This window comes from Danio rerio, chromosome 25, assembly GCF_049306965.1.
Source record: "Danio rerio strain Tuebingen ecotype United States chromosome 25, GRCz12tu, whole genome shotgun sequence".
NCBI classification, from domain to species: Eukaryota; Metazoa; Chordata; class Actinopteri; order Cypriniformes; family Danionidae; genus Danio; species Danio rerio.
The window spans coordinates 22870535-22889569 of NC_133200.1; the positions used below are offsets into that span (position 1 = coordinate 22870535).

Genomic DNA, 19035 nt, shown 5'->3' on the forward strand with positions numbered 1-19035 from the left:
AATGTTATGTCATACATTATGAATAACACAAAACCAAATGCAGGAGTGACGACATTTCTTTGTTTACTAAATAAACTGCTACATTAAAATGTAATAATATAAACAAACTATGCATCATTTGAAGGATCAAAGGGTTTAGTGTCAACATTTTATTGTTTAGGTGCTTCAGCAACATCAACACAGCAATTAGCATATCGTTTGTGCCAGAAGTAAAAAAACAAAAACATAAAAAACAAACTGTTGAATACAATTCATCGCAAATGGGTAAAATAGAATTAAGAATCAAGCAAAAAACATTCAATGAGCAGGCAGCAAAGTGGCGCAGTGGGTAATACAGTCGCCTTAAAGCTAGAATGTTGCTTGTTCGAGCCCTGGCTGGGTCAGTTGGCATTTCTGTGTGGAGTTTGCATGTTCTCCCCATGTTTGCAGGGGTTTCCTCCAGAAGCTCCAGTCCAAGGTTCAAAAACATGCGCTATAGCTGAATTAAATGACCTAAATTGGCCGTACTGTATGTGAGTATGTGGGTGTTTCCCAGTGTTGAGTTGCAGCTGGAAGGGCATCCTCTGTGTAAAGCATGTGCTTGATAAGTTCATTCCGCTGTGGCGACCCCAGATTAATAAAGGTAATAAGCCGAAAAGAAAACGAATGAATGAATGAACTTCCAATGGCAGCTTTTGTTCACAAAAACAGCTAATAAATGAAATACCAATAAATAATCAGTTGTTGACATCAGAGTTTTCTTCAGGCATCTGCTTGTTGTCAAAATATCTGGGTAAAATTTTTGTCATAAAACATACACGAATGTAAACATGATCTGTGCATTAGTTACGTTTTTTTCAGTGGGAATTTTGTCATTTAAGAATGAAAGAAATGCTATAAAAATGCTATACCTACTTTGCCATTTCTGAGAGTTTGAGGTACTCGCTTCATTAGCTATGTTCATTCATTTTCTTTTTGGCTTAGTCCCTTTATTAATCCGAGGTCGCCACAGCGGAATGAACCGCCAACTTATCCAGCACGTTTTGGACACTATGGACAATTTAGCCTACCCTATTCACCTGTGCCGTATGTCTTTGGACTGTGGGAGAAACTGTAGCACCCGGAGAAAACCCACGCGAGCGCAGGAAGAACATGCAAACTCGACACAGAAACGCCAACTGACCCTGCCTAGGCTTGAACCAGCAACCCAGCGACCTTCTTGTTGAGAGGCGACAGCACTACCTACTGCGCCAGTGCGTCGCCCGTATTAGCTTTGTTTTCTAACCAAAAATGCGAATTAATTTTATATGCAAAACTGAAATATCGCATAAAAGACGTGCGAAAAAAGCAGCGTTTCCATCCAAGTCAAAGTGGACAAAATCGTCACTTTTTGATTAACTGGAGCCAAATATCATTAGTAAAAATTGAATTTTTTTAATGCACATATTGGAATTTGGTTGTTAAATCTGTTTCCATTGAAGTTTATGCACATCTTTTCTTATCAAATAAATAGGTTATCCCTCCCAGTTATGTGCATGTTTTATGCACATTTTCAAAATTTATGTGCATCTTGGCATTTCCATCAACCAATTTTTTTTATGCGCATATCCAAAATGTGCATAAAAATAGGTGGATGGAAACATAGCTATTTATCTGTGAAGGGCCATTGTAAGTATGGGTATACTACTTACACCCGTTTCTATAATGTTTCTTTCCAGTCTCGTCACAGCTTTGTTTGCACAATAAGAAATTTGACTAACGTTTTAAGCGTTAACTAACCAAGCACATGCAGTTAATCCCATTGGATGCTAATTTAATGAAGAAAATGCACAAAAAAGTACAAAAAAGGTGAAAATACACAACAAATACGATCCTCTATTTCATTGGATTAAAAAATGTTCAGACTAACGCCTTTGCTTTTCTTCTGGCCTTTCATTTCTACTTTCTTCTAGGTTTTTTGTTTGTTTGTTTTAAGCTTTTGGCTTTAAAAAGGATTTTTTTTTTTTTTTTTGGGAATTGTTTTGGTTTTGCAAGTGGGAGTTTGGGTAGGTAATATTGTTTTATTTTTACCAGTGGTTTGAAATATAAGAAGAAGGAAAAAAATAAATAAATAAATCCAACATTTTCCTGTTCCTTTTTTTTAGCCCTGTTCCAGAGAGAGAGAACAGATAGCCCTGTCTTGTGCTTGGAAATACAGTAACTATTATGTGAATGAAATGTTGCACAAATCAATGTCTGAAAATAGTAATGATTCAAATTCTGCGAAATGTCCAGATCACGCTTTTTTCCGAAATCAAAACATTGGATTGCAGATCACTTTTTGCCGTTTTGAAAAAGCATCTGACATGGCAAACTTTTCTGTTCCTTTTCCACTGTAAACAGATGCACTTTCCTTAATAGTTGTGACTGTGTGACTGTGTATGCATGTGAATGTATGACATGTATGCAGATCTGGGATGCATTTCCTCAAAATCATCATTAGCCACCGAAGGTTGCAAGTATCTTTGTTACAAACATAGTTTGGCAATTTAATGTTTCCTTAATCCATCATTAAACTATTAATTTCATTGACAAAAATACGAGTAAAAATGTTTGTCTCCTACAGCTTGATACAAGTAAGTATGCTAGTAACATGACTGAACACAGTAAAAGCGTGATCCATTCATCTAATGAATGAACAGCGCATTATGTGAAAAGCAGTGGTTAGGTGACACATTTGTAATGTATATGGTGTATAAACGTCTACCCACCAGCCGATACAGCTCTGTGATGCTGATATCATCAGGGTCCACCATGCTGAAGTCTCTCCTTGGGACCAAATCCAAACCCAGTTGCCTGGAGCACACAAAAACACACATTTTAAAACTCTTATCATTAAATCTGATTTTGGTTATTGCAGTTTTGCATCTTACACGTTTAAATACTGATATTAGATTTACTTGATTGAATTAAATACAATTTAAATGACGTACATTGAGTTTTAATACGACTTCATTCAGTAAAAAAGAATCAATACAGTATACTTATTATGTGTGGAAACAGTTTAAATGTTTTTAAAATGTGTCTGTGCATAAATTCAGTGGTCGAAAAGTAAATTGAGAGCACACATGCACAGTTCATTTATATAATCAAATAAAATGAATGGAATTCAATCAAATCAACTAATTCTTTTCATTTTTGGCTAAACAAATTGCTGCAGAGGTTTACCCTTTACAATAAAACTCAACCAACAAATAAAAAATATGTAATACTGTGTAAAAATGATACACTAATAAACCGAATAATCATTTCTGAATAACAATTTGGAATTTGTACTGTACAGTATGTGTATATTGTTTTGTTGACTGAATTAACTCTAAAAATGTTCACTTTCAAGTCCTAAAATAGACACTTTTATTGACTGAATGACTCTTTTGCTGCATCCCATAAATCACGGTCCCCAAATACAACATAAAAAGTTTTTCAGATAGATATTCCCCAGTAAATTTCACAAAGCATGAATCAAACTGGTAAATGATCCATTTAATTGTAAACCCTCCAAAAACGACTATGAACAGAGAGACACCAAAATACCAAAACGTAACACATCCCACTTGTTACTACCATCTGCGACTTTTTTTTTTTTTTTTTTGAGAAAAACTGCATATAAACAGTGGAACACATGGTTGACAGATTGGCCAGCATTTGCCGGTAGTTCATCATGCGTCCCACCCACTGTTTATAAGTGTTCTGCACAATACATTTGCAATCAACAAATGTGCCAAAGACAGGAAAGCAAATCTGTAATGTCATAAATGCTTTAAACTATATTCATAATCTATTTTTTGCTGGGCAATATATTGCACCCAAAATAACTGCAATAAATGATAAACTTTATATCACTAATTTTAAGTTACAACATAATAGTGTGATAATTCAAGTACACTATTTCAAAGAATGTTTTATTTTTTTTTAAATATTTAGACATTTAAATTGGAACAAGTAAAAAAAGAATAATAATAATAATAAAATATAATAATTAAATATATTAATAATAATAATATAATAATAATAACAATATATAATAATATAATTGTTATTTTACTAATGCAAAAAGTATAAGAACAAAATAACATGTTTCAAGTCAAAACTTAGACTTTTAAAGCATCTCAGGCCCCTCTGCAGGCCATTTTTTAATAATCAGGCAGATTCCGAGACGGGAACACGAACATGTATACCTTATGGGGCTTGAGGCAAGATCTTCCTTTGGTAACAATGTTACCTGCTGTGCTAGACATTCTTTCAGAGCTTTGCTTGTTGCACAAATGCACATGTATTTTGAGGGGGTCATATTTGAACTTGACCACATCTGTGGTGGCAGAGAAAAGGGAGATGTCTTTTATCTCTTTTAGTATGCTGTCCTTTAATTTGTTATAATGGGATGGAATGGCAGTTTGGGAGATGTACATTTTCTTTGGCAGTTTGTACTGTTTGTCAAATGTTTGCAGCATATTTTTAAATGCTGGTTTTTCGGCCGTGTTTAATGGCTGCATCTTTTTAGCTAAAAAGTGGGTTACGCTGTATTTGAGCATCCGCCATTTCGGGCTGTCATGTTAGTTATTGCACTGTCAGTTAAATACGGTTAAAGCCGCAATGTTTCCACTCTGGAGCAAAAGACTGTGGCTTTAAAACCAAGTTCATCATGACTTGTTTATCCTAACTGACTGTAGTTCCTAAACACTAATCAGTGGGTTCACGTCTTGTCTTCTTCACTATCTGCTCAATCTCGCACTCTGACTGTGTGTGTGTGGTAAATGCTGCATAAGCCCTGCCTTCCACAGAAAGCAGAATACAGCACATTCAACAACACTTTTCTTGTTATATTATGGGGTCTAATCATCATCTCTTCTTATGTATCAATGTAAATGTTTATGTATATAATAGACAATATATTGGGCCTCAAAAATTAACCACCCTAATTTTCATATATCCCACGATAAGTCAGTATATTGACTATCGTGACAGGCCCAAACCCATAACCTCGTTTTGGCGTATATATCATGTAATAAATGTACTAAAAACCAAGGAGCTTCCCTTTGCGTTATTTTGAACTTTCATGCACACACAACAACACTGTCAAAACAATTCTTGTTCACAAAAATTCCCCAATTTTTTTAAAACCCCATTTTTTGCATGTTAGCCAATAGGTGGCGATGTCACTTTGTAAAGAAATTTTACAAGTATATTAGGGTTGGGCCGATAGACGATGCCATCGTCCATCGCGATGACCGATAGACACCACGATGCTGAGCCGGCATCACGATCCTCCGCCCGGTCCCCGTTGCAAATCCGCTCGTGAAAAATACACACTCAGGCCCTGTTTACACTAATAGGTCTTGGTTTTTTAATGCCATTTAGAACGAAAACGATCCACATCCACTCTGGCATTTCACCTAGCATTTCTGAGCAGCCCTCCTTTCACACTAACGCTGAAAATGTACATCACGTGATGTTGAGGCTGGTTCCTGTTGGTTGTGCACCTTTTTTACCAACCAAGTTTGTCAACGCCATTATAACAACACAGATCACTATTCGTGCCTATTCACAAGTCCCGGGAGGGGTGGAATTCTGAGTTTTCCGGGAGACAGAACAATACAGGAGACTCCTGAGAAAAACAGGAGTGTTGGCAGGTATGGATACCACGTGTAACTACCTGTTATATACATTAGTTTCAGAACCAAGATTGACACATGTGAAGAGCACATCGCTCGCATAAATGTGCACCCTATACTGACACTGAGGAGAAGAAACTGATGTAATTTTGTTTTTATGTGCGCATAAAACTATTCTTATAGCTTGACAATATTTTGATTGAAGCGTGATGGTCTATTTTGAGAATGTTTTTTAGTATTTTTCTAGAATTTGAATGTCTCTGTACTGTTGCCATCTATGGAGGACGAAAAAGCATTGTTGAAAATACGGTAAGAGTAAAACTCACTCGTTTCCCCAGTCCAGTCGTGCTGTGATGTGCTGTTTAATGTCACTCAGACGGTCATGAGTGAGGTGTCCAACCAGAACCTGCTGCCGCAGCTCCAATATCTCGTTCATCACGTGCCAAAGTCTATGAAAGAGATCTCCTTCATTTCTCTGAAAAAGACATAAGGGAAGCACATTGTTTATCTTCTGCGACTGCCCGACCGACCGAACTACCGAACGACCTACCAACCAACCAACCAACCAACCAACCAACCAACCAACCAACCTACCTACCTACCGACCGACCGACGCACCGACCGACCCATCCATCTATCTATCTATCTATCTATCTATCTATCTATCTATCTATCTATCTATCTATCTATCTATCTATCTATCTATCTATCTATCTATCTATCTATCTATCTATCTATCTTTAAACTGTTTTAATCTATCTATCTATCTATCTATCTATCTATCTATCTATCTATCTATCTATCTATCTATCTATCTATCTATCTATCTATCTATCTATCTATCTATCTATCTATCTATCTATCTATCTATAAACTGTTTTAATCTATCTATCTATCTATCTATCTATCTATCTATCTATCTATCTATCTATCTATCTATCTATCTATCTATCTATCTATCTATCTATCTATCTATCTATCTATCTATCTATCTATCTATCTATCTATCTATCTATCTTTAAACTGTTTTAATCTATCTATCTATCTATCTATCTATCTATCTATCTATCTATCTATCTATCTATCTATCTATCTATCTATCTATCTATCTATCTATCTATCTATCTATCTATCTATCTATCTATCTATCTATCTATCTATCTATCTATCTATCTATCTATCAACTGCTTTTCTATTCTTAAATTAAATTCTGTTGAAGACAAAGATTGCTCATTAGATGCTGATTTGTAATAGGTAAGTTTGCCACTCAATGGGCAATTACTATTGTTAGCCAGCACTCTCTTTTGGGGATTTACACCTACCTAGCTTTAAGCAGTAACAGTTCTTGACCCCAGTAAGCTACAAATACAAATTAGTATTCATTGGAAAGAACACTTTTTGAGCTTTACTGTGTTAAAGGGGATTTCATGCTCAAAAAAATAAAAAGCTATACATTATGAAGTCATGAAAAAACAAAATTGTAATGTGTTCAATATTTGTTTTTCCATATACAAACACAGGAAAACATTAATCTTATGTTCTAGAAAAAATATGCCTTAAAAGCCAAGTGATTCAGGAGTTTATATTTTGAATTTGATGATGATAGCTTGCAAAATGAGATTTCGGTTAAAAGTTTTTCCAAGACTAAATTGGTGTCCTTGAAAATGACCTTTTCAAACTAAAGCGGTAACAGTTGCTGAATAATTAAGTCTATTTTCACAGTTCATTTATCTTTGGAAAGAAGACACTTTAGGTTTTATTATCCATCATCTACAGTTTATCATGCTCAAAATGAAAAAAAGTTTAGCTGTTTAAGTAATGTACAAAAATTGCACTGCACTAAACATTTTATTATTTCATAAACAAATATATTAAATTAGTTCTTGAAATTAGCAATTGTGATGCTTAATATTTTTGTGAAAAACAGAAAACAGAAGCTATTTTATTTAAAAATATTTTGCTGCATTATTAAAATCTTTATTGTCTCATTTAGTTAATTTGGAAGAAAAGCATTAAGTATTAACAAAAGCAAATAAATAAATATATAAATAAATAACTGACTCAACATTTTCTCTATATTTAATTAATTGTTCAATTCTACCAGTTATTGATTTAAATTAATCCAAAATATATATTTGGAAAATTCAGGATTCACAAACAATTTTAAATTACATATTATAACATTTTGTAATCAAAATTAAGTTTAAATAAATCCAAAAAAAGAGAATGAATTATGATTTTCATCACATTGGAAGCCAAGTAATTAATTTCAATTGTTGATAAACACACTCACTATTGACATGAGCAAGAAAAAGATAAACTCCCAAATGAATTCCCACAAACCAACTGAATTTGTTTCACACACAGTAAACGCACACTGATTTTATTCCAAAAAGTAGGTAAAAAAGTAGATAACATTTTCTACAAATTCCCAATAAAAACTTTGATGTAGGGTAATGTTTTTGTCAAGAAAATTAGATTTGTGGCATTTTACATTAAACAGGTTTCAATGACATCTAAAGCCACATAATAACTATCTATCCCTGATCAATTTAACCATTAACAAAAGAAATAAATTAATTTCCCCATTTAAAGCAAACTCAATGTGTTCCACACAGAACAAAGAGTGATCTTACCATGTAGAGCTGCTTCCACATGGTGCCCCAGTCTCTCAAGGTCATAGTTATCTCTGTAATGACCGAGTCCTCGGTGGGGATGACAGTCTCAAACTGCCTGCGGGACGAAACACACAAACACACGTTCACACACTTCTATCTGAATGGGAGCACTGACCTCGCACGACCCTGAGCGGAGACACTGACTCATGAGGACGTTTCCTCAAAAAAGCACTTGCAGTGGCTTGTGGGATAGTGAAGGCTCCTGTCACTTCAATCCAGCAGATGCGTCGTTTTGCAAATGCATTTTATCTGAAGCATGAGTACGAACTGCCTGATAGCAGTTCAAGGTTTTTTCAAGGGCAAAAGTCAGATTTTAGTAGCCATTTCGTTTTTTGGGTCAACAATGTGTTAGATTGATAAACTCATCATCCTGTACTTTAAAAGATTTGAAAATTTTACTTTTTTTTAAAGAAATCTTTCTTTAAAATAAATGCCACCTGATTTGATGTACTAAAATGTCATGGAATTTGCATTTAAATATTTAAAGGGGTAATGAAATGGGGTCAAAATAATAATAGGATATTTGACCTCCTTATTTTCGGAGGTCAACAGAGGGAAATTGAGGAAAATATCATTCTCTTTTTTTCATTTCGTGATCCTTTATTTTTTTTAAATATGTTATATGTGCTTTCTCTAAAGATATGCTGAATCATTTTTATTATAGTCATTCTTTACTGGAAATATTTTGTGCCCTCTGACAATTGATATATAAACTGAAACTCTGCTTTCTGTGGAGTTGTGTTTTGCATACTAATGAAGCATTTTGCAGAAAGAGCTATCTTGGACAAGAAATATGCAGCAGAAACAATAAAAATAACGTATGTCTCTCACTTCTGATTTCCTGTTTAACTATTTATAAAACATATTGGGGCCAATGGAGGTCTCTAAGCATGTGGAACTACAGACGGTGCAGAAAAGCTGACAGAGACAAGCCGCCTTCTCCTTCTTCTGTGTATATAAACTGGGTCTTTAGTCCTAAGAAAACACTCACAGAGCGCCTGGTGTGTTCTCTTGGATAGCATTGTATAACCAATAGGACACATTTGTGCGGCCCAGGGCCCTAACCGAATTATTCATTTGCACTTAATAAATTACTAATATTTTTTAAAATGATCTCCGCCTCCTGAGTTTGTATTGAACACGCATGAAATAATACTAATTTATTCTAATGTATTGATTATGATTCAATTCAGTGGTATATGGATTCATTTACTGGTATGAACATTGGTATGAATGTGTCTATTTAACTATTAAATATTAAATATGTGCCTAATATTACTATTATTGTGCAAACTAAAATATAATTTTATATGTTTTATATGTAAAATTAACATTTTAAAGAACTGGAAATTGTATACTTGTCTCCGAATTGGTGCATCAACCGAATAAAAAAAACAACACTTTAAATAATACAAACAATAACAAATATACAATGTATAGGGATGTATTGAAATCAAATTGTAGATTTCGAACTAAAAAATGGGTTGTAATTATTTAATATAATAATTATATTTTCAATTTAACTCAATAAAATAACTACATTTTATTGACATAAATATTTGTTTTTAGTAAATGAGTTTATGTAATGCCATGTGTATTTTATATAGCGCATTTATTATGTATGGCCATACATCCAAAGCACTTTACAATCATGAGTGTGGTTGGGGGTTTCTCCACACCACTACCAGTGTGCAGCATCCACTTGAATGATGCGTTGGGTGATGGGGATGATTGGGGGGTTGATGGAGGTAATTTGGCTGGGACACAAAAAGTGCCGTAGGATTTTTAATGACCACAGAGGGTCAGGACCTCAGTTTATCTGACCGACGGCACTCACTGACAGTATAGTGTCCCTTCACTTTATTGGGACTCACAGACCACAGGCTCAGCCCTGCTTAGCTTCAGTGAGTAACCTATCTTTGGCTGCAGGGTGATATGGCTGTGAATTAGTGTAGAGGTGGCATTTTACAGCCGTTGACATGACAGCACTGTAGAGCAACTGCAAGCAGCAGGAACAAGTATACTAAACAGAAATGTCCTGTGGATATTGCTGTTTTCAGTGAGCATGTGACAAAGGTAACAAAGGAGATCTCGTTGAAGACCCAGGACATGCTGGAGGGAATATGTCTTTCTGCTGGCCTGAGAACGCCTTGAGATACTGCGGAGGAGCTGAAGGAAGTGTCTGGAGAGTTCTTTCCTAAGACTGCTGCCCTCGCGACCCGGCCCCAAAAAAAGCGGTTGAAAATGAATGAATGAATGAATGATCGAATGAATGATCGAATTAATATATGAATGAATGAATGAATGAATGAATGAATATGTGTTCTCCTCTGCTCATATGCAGTCTTCTGCAGTTTTTCTTTTTCATATTTTCAGTAGCTCACATTTTAATGCATTCCTAAAAATCTGTAATGTGGCAATTTTCATTTGGAAACAACAAAATCATGCTACAGTAGTAAAATACATTTCAAAAAGAAAATATATAGAGCAAACAAAAACAAAGCAGTTAAACTTAAAAGTCTGCGTGAAGCAGAAGTTGTTTAAGAAACTTTTATTTCAGTCAGGCCTGCAGCCAAAAGAAGGGGTTGGTTCTTTTTGTTTCTGAAAAACTGGACTTTGCAGTTATTTGCCTTATTTTGTTTTTAATTATGAGGTTTAAATACTGCATTTTAGAGACATTTTAAGCACAATTAATCATAACTACACTTTTTGATTTACAAAAAATATATCTTATCATTTTGCCAAATTGTTCACCATGCTATTTTACTATTTTAAGTGTTTATTTACAAATGTGTATTTAAACTGTAAGATTACAGTTTCATAAATAATGTTGAGATTAACATTTTAAATTTGAAGATTTAGAATAAAGAAATATAAAAAGATACTTATTTTTAAAATACAATTTTATTATCATCTATCATTACATTCTGTTAAACTTGTTTTAAATTAAAACTGAAGCCTATACACAAATAAAAAACTGCCCAGGACATTCCAATTTCCTTATTCAGAATTCGGCCAATTGAATATTCACACATATTCAAACACAAAAATAATAATCTAACAGAAGATTCCTCTTGGTCTTAAAGCCTTCTTTGATTGGTTAGTTTCACAATTTTTGATAGCACAGAAGTCAAACATGAACCTTTGTCAGTGGGAGATGAGTCTTTCAAACCCACTACGGCTACGGGCCTGTTCAGTATGCAGAATCTGCATATTAAGTAGGGTTAAAGGTTGTCAAAAGTATCAGTTTCGGTACTAATCAGTACTTTAAATTTTAAAAATGTCCATTTCCCACTAACATCTGGGCACTGCTGAGCACATAAACTCCACTCTTTAAGTGCAAACAGAGATAAGCACACAGATACACAGGCAATGGAGCATTTCAACGCAGCGTCAATCAGTCAATCCATCAGCGGATTGCTCAAGTGTCAGCTCAACTGATCTACCTGGTTTTGAAACAATTCAGCATCCATGTATCACTGTTTACACTTGGTGAAAGAAGTGGAAAATGGTAAGCTGATAATCAGAGTCGATCACAATCATTTCTGTTAAGCACATAACCACACAACGACCAATCAGCAATGTTTACGAACGTGCTCAACAGGGCTCATCGTTAGCGGAAAATTTATCAATTTATTTTTACATTTTCAGTATCGATACCTGGTAAGAGGTAGGGTTGGGTACCTTTGTAACCGTACCGGATCAAATCAGCATATGAATTTCGGTGCCTAATTTTGGTGTCACTGGTGTTACAACAAAGACGTGAGAAGCATCAAAGGGGTGCATGAAAAGCACACATAGGGCTTGTCACACCATTTCTAAATATTTAATTCTAAATAACTTTGAGGAATACGAACAGGCGATGTCAGGCGATTGTCATTAGCCCCTTTCACACATACACACCTTTACGGAAAATTAACAGCAATTTTCCGGAAAGGTGTGTATGTGTGAACAGGCTCTTTTTGAAAATACCGGTAAATTCGTTCTGGCTATTTTACGGAAAGAGAAGTTGTAACATTACTGGTAATTTGCTGGAATGCTGCGCTGTGTGAACGCAAAAGGAAGATTGCCGGAACAAGCGCGTGCACGTCTAGAACGTGCTGACGTGAGACGTATGCTTTAGCCAATCAGAACAGTCAGACGCATTCACGTCCGCACGGTTTATGAGAATAAAAGCCTTTGAATATTTTTCCAGACACATTTAGCTGTTAGAAATTAGTCAGATCACGTTTATATGTTCATCTTAATGCCAACTGTGTAATTAATTATCGATAAGATGCTTATGATAAGCCGTTGTTTGTTTACCTTCAAGCTTTGTGTGTGCCCATAAACAGTCTATGAGCGCCAGCACACACACATATCATGTACATCTCGACATGCGAAAGTGTTTCTCTATATGTTTTCATCGATACTGATGTTCCCAATACTGATCCATCCACAGAGTTTGTAATGTAGTCAAATGATTACAAATACAAGCGCAGCCGTTTAGAGGTCATTTCTGGCTAATGATGTCAGAATTACCGGTATTTTGAAATGGTTGTGTGAATGCTCTTCTCCGGAAAAATTCCGTAACGTTGTCGCCTGTGTGAACAGCGCTTTTTTGAATTTACCGTTAAAGTCGTTCCGGAAATTTTCCATATATTTACCCGTATCACTGTGTGAAAGGGGCTATTGTCGCAAGGGAATGGACGCACGCAACACGCACATTCAGCCAGGTTTTCGGTGAGCGACAGCGACAATTCAGATCAACACGCATGATCGCGTTCATCAAATGTGCTTAAACTATGAATTCTAAAATATATTTTATAAGCAAGGATTCTGACACAGCGACGTGCTTTACAAAAGCTGCATGTAAGGGGGAAACATGTAAAACTTAATGACACATTTGAGGGCTCAAAAAGGCAAAGGAATGCCTCTCTTGCGTGCTTGGCGTCACGTGCAATCGCTCTCTCGGGCAATCGCTTCCTATGCTTTTACGGCACTTGCTCTCTCTGTGATGGTGCTGTGCACATCAGTTCCCCACATTCGTCAGAAGTTGACACCCAAATTGACACAGGTAATAAAAAGATTAAACTTCAGTCATGTTCATGTTGTGAAACACAATCAAAATGTCCACTGTTGAAGATATTAGACTTCAGTTTTCAATAGCGATTTAATACTTTTAATATAGGAAGTCCTCGGCTAAGCAGAGACCATTATTAATCAGAAATCTAGTGTACATAGTTTTACGTTAGGAAATGCAGTCTTGAATTTACAAACAGTCAGCAAGTACCAAAGAACAGATGTAAGACATTAATCAAATGTAGTTTTTAGTCACGCTCATGTAAGTCATATTCAACTCGTTTAGTTTTGCCTTCATTCATTTTTGATTTCCGTCTTCAACACGGGATTTATTTACAACACAGTTTTAAACATAAAAGTTTAATTAACTCATTTCTAATATCTACTTTTTTATCTTCCCCATGGTGACAGCCAGTGCAGAACATTTTACTAGTTATTTTGCAAAACAGTTGTATTCAGACAAACCCCTTTAAGTATTTTATAGTCTTTTATTCAGATTAAAGTATAAAGACTTAATCAGTTAACTACAAAAGTTGAAATAATAAGTCAAATAATTTCGTAACTGATTTGTTGTGTATATCAAAAAAATATACAGTAAATATTTCTTAAGGAGGCTAATTATACTGACCTTATTTTTATTTAAATTTAAAACTGCTTTTATTCACAAAATAAACAATAAGAAATAGGAATTATTATGACTCCCAAAAGTATGTGGCCCCGGTTCAGGCACCGGTTTAACAACCGGTGTTGTTTTAAAAGTATCGATTTAGCACCGGTATCGAAATATCCCCAAACAATACCCAACCCTAGGTGGAGGTGGGGCTTTTTTTGTGCATCATTTAGCTCATAGCAAACTAACAGTAAGAGGGGTTAAGAATATGGTAACTGACATCAACAAAGAAAGACCACCACTCCAAGCAAATAATCACTTTGACTGAAGATTACCAAAACACTTTTTTTTTTGTGAATTAACTGTTCACCTTAAAAATAACATTGCGCACAATCAAATTTAACATTGCACATTTAGATTTCACGCAAACTTGACGATAAAATAAAAAATAAAAAATTGACGATATTGACAACTCCAAGTTTTATTTTAAGATACACAGACAATTTTGTCATATTCGGGGAGTACTGTTTAATCTGGTACTGACAACCTTTACAAATGGCAATGAAGTTTGTTTACTAGTGCATGTTTTTTTCCCTCAAATGTAAACCTCCAAACCGAAGATATGCATCACAGATTTACAACGGCTTGCTTTGATTTTTCCTGTCATATATGTGGCTTTCTATCCATCCACCAATTAGTGCAAATGTATAAATCAATTCAGCTCATTACATGCAGTAAGATCTGTATATTTATATCTAGAATTGACTGACTCTCACCCTTTGTTTTTGACGTGGGCATTCTTGAGGTGAATGTAGGAGCTTGGGAATATTCCCTGGGGAGAGAGCACAGAAATTATTTAATGAGCCAATTACTGCTGTAAAGCACACAAGAGAAAACAAACCATCTGTATATAAATGGACTGAGAGTCAAAGCAGAGGAAACAGATACAGGAAAAATAAAACAGATCAAGAGAGAAATAAAGGGATTATATAAATTATGCACAGGCTTACCTTTACATTTGGATTCTTTGTGATAAATCCTCTGTACCATCCTACGGAATTACATTTATAATATGTCATATGTATAATGCAAACATCAATATTAAACATGCAGAAGGCATTAAATTATTAATAAAAGTATTTGTTCAATTATTTAATGCACAAATTATCAACAAGTTCATTAAGGGTGTTTCTACAATAATGACCTGAAGAAAATATACTAATAAAAGACATATCCAAGTAGAATCCTTTAATTACTGTAATTACTCTTAATCATTACTGCTCTGAACCAAAACACTGTAATTTCATATTTAATAACTTTCTGTTGTGGAAATAATGGTGAAATGGTAATGCTAATGGGTTCATTCCACAGCTAATAGTTAAAAGTACTGTGCATCATCTGCTTTGCTATGCTCTAAGATTCCTCTTTCTGACCCAGTATTAAGGTATTCTCCGGATCCAATTGTTAAAGCATCTTTCAGAATATGGCACCAATTTAGACGAGTTTTATTATTTACAGATCTCTCAATGCAGGCTCTTGTTATAAGGAATAAAACATTAAGTCCTTCGATTGCAGATGCTGGAAAGAAAAAAAGGACTTATCACAATGAACATTGTATATATAGTAAAGTCCTTTGACCAAATACATGGTTTCTGCAGGTTTCACCAAGTTAAGTTTAAGACTTTAAGACATTTTTAAGAACATTATGAATGAAATTTTAGGTTTATACTTTTAGGCTGGTTTATACTTCTGCATCAAGCACATGTGTATAGTCTGGCGCAGCCTTCACGTGGATGCATAGCCCTTGTTGTGACTGACGTGCACCTCTCAAATTATTTAACTACACGTCGTAACGATGTGTAGAGCAAGCTCTGTGATTGGTCGGCTTGGTAGCATAACAATTGTGGGCGTTGCTGAGAGCCGCGAGGCAGATGGAGCTCGTGTTTACAGTGAAGGAGCTCCAGATGGAAACTTTTGTTGTGTGTTTACCTTACGATTAAAGTTGTTGCACGTCTGCTGGTTCCCACCTCTGAGTGAGCGAGTTTTAGCATTAAGATAGCGTTCAAAAAAACAAAACACCCGCAAAGAAATTTGATAAAGAGGAACATAAACACCTCGCTGCCAGCTAGTGTTTCAGAAGTGTTATTGCAGAGCAACACAAACAGCACGCAGAAGTATAAATGCACGACTACGCTCAAGGCATGCGCCATGGGTCACGCCAATTTCTCGCCGCAGAAGTATAAACCAGACTTTATACAGGGCTAAATGCTAAGGATTTTTTTCGAATAACGTTATCCCTGTTACAAAGATTTTCATTTGCCCTATCAAAAAATTATAACAATTTAATACATTTAATAATACAATATTAATAATTTTTGTTTGAATATTAATTTTCAAATTTATCCATTCACATACCCTATAATCCTTACAAAAACAAAACAAACCATAGCTGTCAATTGCTTCAGTCTACAACAAAAATAATTTAATAACAAAAAATATAGGTCAGGTCAGTATCCTCAGCAGTGTTACAGCAAGGAAAGTAATTAAATGCTATTTTAAAATAAAAGTATAAAAGCTTTATTGAGATGGATTGTTGGTGGTTGTATTTGGTGTTAATGGCCAGATTGGGTAGCTATACATGAACAGAGGAAAATTAAGACCTGTTAAAAAAGATTTAAGACCAGAATATTTCAGTAGATTTAAGACTTTTTAAGGCCTAAAATTTAGCTTTTGAGATTTATGACATTTTAAGACTTTAAGACCCCGCGGATACCCTGAAAATAAGAACAAAATACAATATCCCAAAAACACTTTTTTTTTTCTTTTAGATATTTACACATTTGCAGTTTTATGATTTTTAACATAGTGAATTTTCAGACTCTACCTACAGAAACATTACTTGACACCCCTTTAAAAACCAATCCAGTTGTCAAAGCTAATATATGTGTGATAATAGGTGCGTTCGACTTCATGCAGCGTTGCACAGACCGATCGAAATCTGTCTCAAAGCGGTGCATCCTGCTTAGAAATTTTGACTTCACGGTGCCGACGCCTTATGACTCTCACATGTGGCATCAAAGTACTGCAACATCACTCCGAGATCAGACCAGATATACTGTATACACAAGATATAGCCACATTTGTACAGTCCTCCTAGGACAAAAGTCATTCAACCGCACTAATCAAGACTAAAGCCACTGTGAAGATGCTGGACTTTTGCACTGTGTACAGATGTAGTAACGAGCGAATAAAAAAACAAAGCATGAAGGCAGAACATGTAAGATTTCATTTTTTATGCTTTTGTATGTTACAAACCTTTGTGCTAAACGAATTACGTTATTGATTATACAGTCACTTACTGCACTGACCATTCGGCAAAGTAGCACCAACTTGCACTAAATACCCATATACTCTTTAATTTGTTGAATAAAAGTAGAAAACACTGTAAATGAAAAATGACAACAAGAAGCTGCGGTACAAGAAACTATTGTCGGTTAAGTGAAGTAAGGGCTAGCTTTTGAAGTAACTTAAGGGTGCCTTATAACATAACAGTGCCTGAGCCTCAATGAAAATTATTGAGAATTACAGATGTTATATTATATACAATTTAGATCGGAAAGGTGAATATGCACATTGAGACACAGGGATATTGATATTTCACACAAGTTGGTTATAACGGAAATTTATTCACAATGAATTGCTCCCTCTGTTAGAATTAAAAGTGAAAGAAGGAAAGAGTTTAACAGGAAGGGAGGGTTATACATATCCATGCACACAAATGCACGCTCTTTGTCGGCAATACCTGTGCGGTTATCCATCGATGTAAAAAATATAAAATAATAATTTTCGTAATTTAAAAAAGTATTTGCATACTGACCACTAGGAAAACTCCTGATCATAGATATATGAATATATGTTTACATATCTATGGCTCCAGCTGGCCAATCCTCTTCTACACCTTGGTCCCACATTCATTTCAAAGGAGCGCTACCCTGTACTAAAATGGCAGCTCCATTGACGCATTCCCTCCAATAGACAACAACAGGGTAGGCGACATCTAATGTAAATATATATGGATCAGACAGCAGATTCAGCATCTGAAGAGTGAATGCAGGGGCTGCAATGATGACACCGATATTACATGATTGACTATATTCACCGCATGACAACAACCACGTGTTTTCCGGGTTAGTTATTGGACAACTTCCGTCTCACAAATTTCCAAACAATTTACTCTATGTCATCTCTGTCTTGTACATTTATTGTTAAATAATGTGTTTATAAAGGCTATATTAGTTGCATAAGTGTATTTTTTGTCTTTTTTCTATACAGATTTAGCTCAATAAACTATTCAAATAATATATTTTTAGTGAATAACTAAATATCAACTTAAATACTTAATTCCCTTGTTGTTGAAAATTAACATCTCATTGATCGTTTGTAGAGACTATATGAGTTTTATTTGTAACTCCTTATTGCAATAAATAAATAAATATTTATCAAATAATAATATATCATGAGTCATGACTGCAGCAAGCTATGAGCTCCGAAGTGTCTGACCTGACAGCTCCGTTTTCAACCAAGTATACAAAGTGTAGAAAGAAAATTTTCACCAACTATACATCCCTTATGTAATAGGTGTGAATTAGAGATAGCTAATCACACACAATTGTTTTGGTCATATTCTAAACTTAAAGGCAATTATTGTTATTATATATATATATATATATATATATATATATATATATATATATATATATATATATATATATATATATATATATATATATATATATATATAATAACAATAATTGCCTTTAAGTCTGTAATCAAAAGTACTGTGAATACACAATCACTTATCATTTTTACACTTTATGAATGAAGTTAAATATTTGCAACCATTAAATGATGATGCACAGTGCAATATTTATTTTTCATATGTAAAATAAACAGCATGATTGATCTTTATTGCTGGAGTCTTAATGTGTGTAAAACTAATCTAAAATAAAACGCAATTCTATACAACAAATACTGATTCTATCCAAATATCCACACA

The 19035-nt window shown here is 34.7% G+C and overlaps 1 protein-coding gene across 2 annotated transcripts in view; it reads right to left on the bottom strand.

The window, feature by feature from the left end:
• Positions 1-19035, bottom strand: part of dock4a (dedicator of cytokinesis 4a) — a 199976-nt gene that overhangs the window by 131944 nt on the left and 48997 nt on the right. For both annotated transcript variants that reach the window (XM_073943142.1, XM_005170698.6), the window contains exons 3-7: positions 14990-15030; positions 14756-14811; positions 8267-8363; positions 5957-6105; positions 2730-2814 (exon numbers count right to left, since the gene is read on the bottom strand). Coding sequence is in view for 1 of the 2 variants with exons in the window: in XM_005170698.6 (XP_005170755.2) it covers positions 2730-2814; positions 5957-6105; positions 8267-8363; positions 14756-14811; positions 14990-15030 (428 nt within the window). In the remaining variant the exon portion in view is untranslated. The remainder of the gene's footprint in view (positions 1-2729; positions 2815-5956; positions 6106-8266; positions 8364-14755; positions 14812-14989; positions 15031-19035) is intronic.